This window comes from Tachysurus vachellii, chromosome 6 (genome assembly GCF_030014155.1).
Source record: "Tachysurus vachellii isolate PV-2020 chromosome 6, HZAU_Pvac_v1, whole genome shotgun sequence".
Taxonomy (NCBI): Eukaryota; Metazoa; Chordata; class Actinopteri; order Siluriformes; family Bagridae; genus Tachysurus; species Tachysurus vachellii.
In genome coordinates, this window is record NC_083465.1 from 30,202,355 (window position 1) to 30,212,354 (window position 10,000).

Consider the following 10,000-nt stretch of genomic DNA (forward strand, 5'->3'; position numbering starts at 1 on the left):
TGTGGAATGGGATTAAACAACCAGACAACTTCAGAGTTGGTCGAAATAAGGAGCAGGTAAAAGCATGGTGTGGCATGAAAAGCAGCAACATGTCTGTTCACAACAGAAAAACATCACAGAGGAGCTCGTGCAAATGATTTTATTGCTCCAGAGCAACATGGAAATGAATCCTTTTCATAAAAAAAAACAAAAAAAACAGATGATATCTCATTCAGAGTGTATCTCATTCACGTCAGCATCAGATCCTCACACACCTCCTTCCTCTGTGTAACATACCTGTGTGTGAGCCTTGTTCAGGAAACACCCGAAATTCCTGATCTGTGACCTCTCTCGAAATGTGAAACCATTTCATCTGCATACTCTGAGGAAACCATCCATCCATCCATCCTGCCCCACCTCCACCTCCACCTCCGGCAGCAGCATGGCTCCTCTTTCCTGCACTTCTAAAGGCTTAATGAAAGACTTCTCCAGATTCTCGCGCTCCACAGGTTTTGAGCTAAGATTAAAAAAAGATGAGCTCACACAACCAGGTACATTTACAACACATCAGTCTGTCAGCTTTAAAACCATCGACTGAAGATCTCACACTCTAACCTTCAAACATCTCATTATATCCAATTATCCCTAAAGGAGAGAGTGAAGGAAACTTCCAGTAACTCCATCATGAAGCCCATCGTGAAAGAAAAGTGTAAAGATGAGATTACAGACTGCGACACTGTCATTATTCACTCTGTTTCAAACACGTCCAACTTTAAAAACCTCTGTTTGTGTTAACGCTTTACTTCAACACGTCGCACGTCCTCCTACAACCTCAGTACGAGAGCTTCTCAAGAAATTCTCAAATATCAAACAACTAAATCACGTCCTTTTCTTCTAATTACTACAGAGGTCACATAAAAGCATGTGGTTTTTATTCGATTTTAGGTTGAAGATGACCATATAAAGCATGCAGCTGATCAGTGAGCTGAGATGACTGAAGATGTCCATGTGGATCAGTAACGCTGTGATGTTTGACTAGATAAACTGCAGGCATCACTAAACCTAACCTGTTTAATTTGTGCAGGAATGTAAACCATGACCATATAACCATATATACACCTGTATTGTGTACGTATAACGTGTATCTGTGTTGTTTACCTGTATTATATACACCTGTATTGTGTACATATAACGTGTATCTGTGTTGTTTACCTGTATTATATACACCTGTATTGTGTACATATAACGTGTATCTGTGTTGTTTACCTGTATTATATACACCTGTATTGTGTACGTATAACGTGTATCTGTGTTGTTTACCTGTATTATATACACCTGTATTGTGTACATATAACGTGTATCTGTGTTGTTTACCTGTATTATATACACCTGTATTGTGTACGTATAACATGCATCTGTGTTGTTTACCTGTATTATATACACCTGTATTGTGTACGTATAACGTGTATCTGTGTTGTTTACCTGTATTATATACACCTGTATTGTGTACATATAACGTGTATCTGTGTTGTTTACCTGTATTATATACACCTGTATTGTGTACATATAACGTGTATCTGTGTTGTTTACCTGTATTATATACACCTGTATTGTGTACGTATAACGTGTATCTGTGTTGTTTACCTGTATTATATACACCTGTATTGTGTACATATAACGTGTATCTGTGTTGTTTACCTGTATTATATACACCTGTATTGTGTACGTATAACATGCATCTGTGTTGTTTACCTGTATTATATACACCTGTATTGTGTACGTATAACGTGTATCTGTGTTGTTTACCTGTATTATATACACCTGTATTGTGTACGTATAACGTGTATCTGTGTTGTTAACCTGTATTATATACACCTGTATTGTGTACATATAACGTGTATCTGTGTTGTTTACCTGTATTATATACACCTGTATTGTGTACGTATAACGTGTATCTGTGTTGTTTACCTGTATTATATACACCTGTATTGTGTACGTATAACGTGTATCTGTGTTGTTTACCTGTATTATATACACCTGTATTGTGTACATATAACGTGTATCTGTGTTGTTTACCTGTATTATATACACCTGTATTGTGTACGTATAACATGCATCTGTGTTGTTTACCTGTATTATATACACCTGTATTGTGTACGTATAACGTGTATCTGTGTTGTTTACCTGTATAATATACACCTGTATTGTGTACGTATAACGTGTATCTGTGTTGTTTACCTGTATTATTGAAGCTAGTGTTTACGTTGGTATTCCACCTCATGGCAGCGTGTCACTGACTTCTCAGGACGTACACGTGCGACACATTAAATAACTCCATGATACACACGAGTACAACAGATCCTGTAGGTTTCATTAAAACCCAGCTGCAGGCTGAGAGCTGACTGATGACCTCATCACATGTGGACGTTCCTTTTCATATCTAGAAGTCACACTGATATACTGAATAATAGTCAGAGGTGCAGAGAGAAAACAGACAGAAGTGTCACATTAATAAAGATAACGAGGGAACAGACGCAGCTCTGTGTTAGTTTTACCGCTTTAAGATCCGGATTAATGATTAAACACCACCACTCATTTAGAACAAATCACTGAGACCTGCTCATTGATGACCTCTGACCTGAGAACCTAAGAACCACATCACTCCACATTACAGACACAGTTATATTGAATGTTCATGTTATTTGAACTTACACACACACACACACACACTTACACATACACACACTTGTAGACGTCTACACATATATCAAGGCCTTTGTTTGTCTCACATGAACTACAGCACCTTGAAATTCTGATACAATCAGGAGTAACTTCATCACACAGCAAGATGATGATCCAAAACACCCACTGATACAAACAAGGAGAAGTCTCACAGAAGAAGAACGCAGCAGTGTGGTGATGTCACTGAGTGATTTGATGCAGTTATAACAAGTTAAAGGAATGCAACCGAATAGTAAGTGCTATTTACGTTAAAACGTGAAACATTCGTCCCATTACTTTTGCTCATCTACAGAGTTACACATTCTGAGGTGTTAAAGACTTCGAGATCGTCTCATGTTCATCATCAATCGTCTTCAGTGTATAACAAACAAAAAACTGGTCTTGATGTTCCAATACCTCCAATAGAAGACTGTAATACACACACACATACACACACACACACGTCTAGTGTTTCTACATGCCAAAATTTTCAACATTACTCATTTCAGCAACAATGCATTGTGTGTGTGTGTGTGGGTGGGTGGGTGTGTATGTGTGTTAATGTTTAGCTTTAGCATTCATTAGCTGCATTAATATGTCGATGAAAGGTCCTTGCAAGGATAAGATAAACATGTGTGTGAGGGGGGGGAGTGGGTGTGTGTATGTGTGCGTGTGTGTATGTATATACCGTATGTGTGCATATGAGTGTGTGTGTGTATGTATATACCGTATGTGTGCATATGAGTGTGTGTGTGTGTGCATGTGTGTGTATGTATATACAGTATGTGTGCATATGTGTGTGTGTGTGTGCGTGTGTGTGTGTGTATATATAGAGTATGTGTGCATATGTGTGTGTGTGTGTCTGTGTGTGTGTGTGTACGTATAAACAGTATGTGTGCATATGAGTGTGTCTGTGTGTGTGTGTGTGTGTGTGTGTGTGTGTGTGTGTGTATAAACAGTATGTGTGCATATGAGTGTGTGTGCGACTCCTTATCAGTCATGCAGCTCCTATTTAGTCGGTTTGTCACTGTGTTTCTGTTTGTCCAGCAGTTTTACAAACCTGCTAGTGACCGAGCACTTAATAAAAATGGTAAAAAAAAATCCTCCTGAACGGCAGCGTGAAAAAAATTCATTAATTTTGCATTCCAAAATGTAAATAATACACCCTGAAGAACCCGTTTCCCCCAAAACAAACAGAGTGTTAATGATTACTAGCTTTACACATTCCATGTGGTGGAAGTTCTCAGGCTCTGAAAAGTTATTTGGCAGAAATAAAATCCTGAAAGATTTATAGATTTAAAACCTCCAACTTTGGCGTCATGAGTAAGGTCACAGTCATGTCCTCCACCAGGCTCTCGTGAAGTGTTGATTCATTTAGTGCTAATCAGCGGATCGGCTAGCAAGTGACTAGCAAGAGATATTGTCATCATTTTTTCTCACTTTTATCTCATCTGAAGTGGAACCTTTCATTTTAAAACAATTACAGGCTCGAGACTTGAGCCTGTGATTATCTCGATGCTAACATGTCAAGCTCACCTCGTGGCTGTGGGGCTAAAATCAAGAAGCAAATTTGAGACACTGAACATTTGGTGGGTTTTTTTTAACCTCCTGAAGGGTGTGTTAATGAGCCTATGAGGTGAATTCAGTTGTGTTAGAGCAGGAAACACAGCAGGGTTGAAAAAGTATCCCACATAAAGTCTCACACACACACACACACACACACACACACACAAACTGGAAAGTTCTACAAATGAGCGCTCATGACTCGTCTTGCCAGGCTGAGAGACTAAACATCCAGCAATGTTCTACTAAACCTGCTTCCTCTTCAGAAACACTCACAATGGCTTTGTCCCTTCCAGCTTTGTCCCTTCCAGCTCCTGCTGAGTTGCCATTAAAACACTAGAATACACAGTGGACTTTCTACTGAAACTTCCTGTTAGTGATGAAGGGACTGTGTACATTACCCATAACGCACTGCACATGGCTGTCAGAAATAAATATACAGAGGTGCGGGGTCGAACGGCTCGGCCCGGTCCGGTACGGATCTCTCCTGTAATGTTTTGCTCTGGTCTGATTTGATATCATCTGATCAGAACTTTTACAAGTCTGATCTGTTTAGTTCTGTTCTATTCTAATCTGATCTTGTCAGTGTGATCTGGTCTGATCTGTTCTGTATTGTCTGGTCTTGTCTGATGTTTGCTTTGATATGGTCTAGCCTGGTCTGATCTGCTTTGATATGTTCTAGTCTAGTCTGGTGTGGCCTTTCTGCTCTGACATAGTCTTGAGAGGTCAAATATGATGCCTGCTCTGGTTTAGTTTAGTCTGATCTGGTCTGATCCACTTTAATATAGTCTAGTGTGGTCTGATCTGAGGTCTGTTCTGATATTGTCTTGTGTAGTCTGATTTGATGTTGTCTGTTCTGATATGGTCTTGTGTGGTCTGGCCTTCTCTGATGTGGTCTAGCTTGGTCTGATCTAGTCTGATCTGCTATAATATGGTCAGGTATAGTCTTTTATACCTGGATCAGATTTGAATCAGTCAGTTTTGTCCTCTTGATAGTGAAAATGTTTCTTCTCTATAAACATCCAGGTTTTAATCAACTACACTACACAGTTCATGGTGTAAAGAAAACACTGAAGTGTAAGTTATCGGACATTCAGATTAATAAACTCGTCTCCGTGATTCAGAAAAATAAACAAAAGCACTATGCTGCATAGCTGAAATCCCAAAATCACGAACATATTCAGCAAGCTTATGAAGCAGACATGAGATACCATATACACAATATAGCATGACATGATCCTCATGTTATCAATGCCATCCTTAAACATCTGCATACCCCTGAGAATAGGGGCCCTAGGTAGGGAACATCTAGCATTCAGCAAAAGTAAGGTGTCCTTTAAGGTTCATTGTTTTTGTAGACATTTTAAAGCTGCACTAAACTTTTTTCAAAGGCTGTATCATGAAAATATTGTAACGTTGTTGTTATAGTTTTGATTGTTGTTGTTGTTTTTTTGTTTTTATCAAAATGTGACTTTAATGTGATTTAAGAAGATCTTAGAAGGTTAAACTCATAACAATGGCACTGAAGAGAAAGTGGAGAACATGTTAAATCCAAACCAATAGAGAAAATCATCAACCCATTCCGAGCGTCCAGAGACACACACTACTTCTGCAGACTTACCTATGCACTTGATCTCGAAGCCTCGTGGAGGTTTGAGGGCTCTACGTGTCCATCCTTCCCTGAGCACTTCTAAGTGGTCCTCCTTGCCCTGGATAAGCAGGACATGTTCGTCTATCCATCCCAGGAAGAAGGTCTCTGCTATGGCGTCCGTCACTTTCTTGTTCCAAAAGTGCTGCATGTTCTCGGCTTTGAAGTCAGCAAAGATCTCGTATCCGGCGTGATGGTGCTGGAGCTTCTCCGTGACCGTGGGAGAGTCGTCAGAGCCCACACGGCTCAGCACGATGGCCAGGGAGTGAGGTGCGATCTGCAGGAACTTCTCCATCTCCTCCTTCTCACTCAGCTTCTCAAAAGAAGGCCATGAAGGCTACAGCCCACACTGCAGCTTCACTGCGCATGAAACACACCGCCACATCTCTGATCTGAGGAACGAGTTCACGGTAAATCCATTCAGTCCATCACCGAGCCTCAGATCATGTCGGAATCGGTAAATATGGAGAAATAAAAACACACGCACTGACGGAAAACGGGTCAATCATCACTGGGCTGTGTTCTAATAACTCACCACCTGCCTCACTGAGCACATCATCTTGCGCACGATAAATTCATCCGTTCATCTTCACGCCTTTTACGAAATGCACCGGCACGCGCCTGTCTGCCTCTATTGGGCTCGCGCGCAAGAGACCCTGCCTCGTTTTATAAAAACTGAAAAAATTATTAACACACACGCACACACGCACACACACACACACACACACACACACACACACACTCGCGCGGTTTATGATTCCTCTATGAAATTACAAGGACAAAACCAGAGCGCGCTCTTCTCTTCTCTCCTGTCTCCCGGTGCCGTGCGCTCTACATGCCCGGCAGCCTGAGACTACAGAAGGATTTGTGTGGCGGAGAAGCGCGAGCGAGAGACCGAGCAGAGAAGGAGGAGGAGGAGAGCGCGTGCAGATGTTTCCTTCACTCCACCTACAGGCCGGACTGCAGCGATGCAAATTACTGACCGTGATCATGATTACTGACCGCATGCATGATTACTGACCATATGTATGATTACTGACCGTGATCATGATTACTGACCGTGTGTATGATTACTGACCATGTGCATGATTACTGACCGTGTGCATGATTACTGACCGTGTGTATGATTACTGACCGTGTGCATGATTACTGACCGTGTGTATGATTACTGACCATGTGCATGATTACTGACCGTGTGCATGATTACTGACCGTGTGTATGATTACTGACCGTGTGCATGATTACTGACCGTGTGTATGATTACTGACCATGTGCATGATTACTGACCGTGTGCATGATTACTGACCATGTGCATGATTACTGACCGTGTGTATGATTACTGACCGCATGCATGATTACTGACCATATGTATGATTACTGACCGTGATCATGATTACTGACCGTGTGTATGATTACTGACCATGTGCATGATTACTGACCGTGTGCATGATTACTGACCGTGTGTATGATTACTGACCATGTGCATGATTACTGACCGTGTGTATGATTACTGACCGTGTGTATGATTACTGACCGCATGTATGATTACTGACCATATGTATGATTACTGACCGTGATCATGATTACTGACCATGATCATGATTACTGACCGTGATCATGATTACTGACCATGTGTATGATTACTGACCGTGATCATGATTACTGACCGTGATCATGATTACTGACCGTGATCATGATTACTGACCGTGTGTATGATTACTGACCATAATCATGATTACTGACCGTGTGTATGATTACTGACCGTGTGTATGATTACTGACCGTGTGTATGATTACTGACCATGATCATGGTTACTGACCGTGTGTATGATTACTGACCGTGATCATGATTACTGACCGTGTGTATGATTACTGACCGAGTTCATGATTACTGACCATGTGTATGATTACTGACCGTGATCATGATTACTGACCGTGTATGATTACTGACCGTGATCATGATTACTGACCGTGTGTATGATTACTGACCGTGATCATGATTACTGACCGTGATCATGATTACTGACCGTGTGTATGATTACTGACCATGTGTATGATTACTGACCGTGATCATGATTACTGACCGTGTGTATGATTACTGACCGAGTTCATGATTACTGACCATGTGTATGATTACTGACCGTGATCATGATTACTGACCATGTGTATGATTACTGACCGAGTTCATGATTACTGACCATGTGTATGATTACTGACCGTGATCATGATTACTGACCATGATCATGATTACTGACCATGTGTATGATTACTGACCGTGATCATGATTACTGACCGTGTGTATGATTACTGACCGAGTTCATGATTACTGACCATGTGTATGATTACTGACCGTGATCATGATTACTGACCGTGTGTATGATTACTGACCGAGTTCATGATTACTGACCATGTGTATGATTACTGACCGTGATCATGATTACTGACCGTGATCATGATTACTGACCGTGTGTATGATTACTGACCGTGTGTATGATTACTGACCATGTGTATGATTACTGACCGCATGCATGTTTGTTGGCATTGTTGTTCTTGCTCTTGTATGTGTACTGTTATATAAATTAAATCTTGATCTTTACAAACATGAAATACTCCATGGAATATAAACAGATTAAAAAAGCTACACATACACTAATGATTACAGAAATATATACACTTACACCTACATCTATACATCATGCATGTATACCTGCACCTCCATCAACTGCATCAATGCATTTATCACAAATACTTGAAATCTTTTATATGTGAGAAAAAGAAAATGAGGAAAAAAGTTTAAAGAACAAAAGAAACTTTTTCCTAATACTATAAATAAAAATAAAAGAAGGAAGGGTATAAAAGGAAAGTGACCTGAAACCTTCTTCCTGTTCACATGAATGTGATAGGTTCAGGAGGAGTTTTAGAAAGGTGTGTGATCAGTGGACTGTAAACTAAAGATCTTTGGAGATGTGAAAGCAACACTGTTTTTTTTTTTTGTTACAGATCCTCTGAGTGAACACGACACTCATGACACTGTCACATGAAAGACTCTCTGAAGTAAATCACCACCTTTAAGAAACCTGCTGCTGAACTGAACAAGATGTTTCATTTATTTAAGCTCTTTTCAGGAAACCTAGATTAAATTTTTCAAACCCTGCCATGAAGCATCCTGTAACAAAACAATGGATTGAGGGTCATTTGTTTGTCATGTTCACACTTAGAAATAAAGGTTCCTAAATGCTTTTCTCTCAGAGTGTGTGGTTCTCTGAAGAACTTTTCACAACCATGGAACCATGTTTCCAACCATGGTTCCAATGCACCAAAAGGTTCTCTGTAGTTTAAAAATGTTCTTTAGGCTTGAAAAAAATGTTTTTCACGGCCAGAGTAAAAAAAAGTGTTCTTTAAGGAACCATTTACTGAAGGTTTCTTTGGGGAAACAAAAATGGTTCTTCAACATCATCCCTGTAAAACATTTTTGTTCTACCTGGAGCCTTAATTTTAATGTTCTTGTCTGATTTACATTTCAGCAGAGACTCTGTTATGAACGCTATGGAAACGAGGGGAGAAATGAATATCTGCATTAGTGTCAGGGCTGCAGTTCAAGAAAATGAATCAACACCTTCTGACTAATCACAATTCAAATCTCCACAAAATTGTGTTCAAGGCGCAATAGTTGTGGGTTTTAAATGAAAAAGTTTCAGACAGAATCACAGAGTCACAATGAGTGTGAAGATGTACTCATTACTACACAGAATGCTGTGCTCAATACTGCCCCCTACACGCCGCTGCCCCACAGCACTGCTCTCTCAACAGGAGCAGGGTGCAGAATTGTCCATCAGATTATTTGCTGTGTTGCTAATTTAGGATGAGGCTGAATTCTTTCTCACCCATACTGCAGATTCATACAGCCAATCAGTGACAGACAGGTACATCATCAGACACGCCCACTAGATTTGATTGGCATTTCCAGTGATATTTTTCACACACATCCATAACGTACAGTATGCAATGTGAAAGAATGAACAGGAACAAGGTGGATTATTTACTCATCCATTTCTCCTGAAACAGCTATAGAAGGGGGCGGAGCTAAGAG

General features: G+C 40.4%; 1 protein-coding gene and 1 long non-coding RNA gene across 3 annotated transcripts in view; both read right to left on the bottom strand.

Moving 5' to 3' along the window:
• LOC132847716 (uncharacterized) overlaps positions 1-2,932 on the bottom strand; it is a 4,636-nt gene extending 1,704 nt beyond the window's left edge. The window contains exons 1-2 of the long non-coding RNA XR_009648659.1: positions 2,218-2,932; positions 277-496 (exon numbers count right to left, since the gene is read on the bottom strand). This is a non-coding gene — a long non-coding RNA (uncharacterized LOC132847716). The remainder of the gene's footprint in view (positions 1-276; positions 497-2,217) is intronic.
• stox2a (storkhead box 2a) overlaps positions 1-6,762 on the bottom strand; it is a 57,041-nt gene extending 50,279 nt beyond the window's left edge. Inside the window, exon 1 of one of the 2 annotated variants that reach the window (XM_060873240.1) lies at positions 5,885-6,762. In XM_060873240.1, coding sequence (XP_060729223.1) covers positions 5,885-6,206 — 322 coding nt within the window. In that variant the 5' untranslated portion in view covers positions 6,207-6,762. The remainder of the gene's footprint in view (positions 1-5,884) is intronic. The other variant, XM_060873242.1, reaches the window with a different exon arrangement.
• Between the last annotated feature and the right edge of the window lie 3,238 nt (positions 6,763-10,000).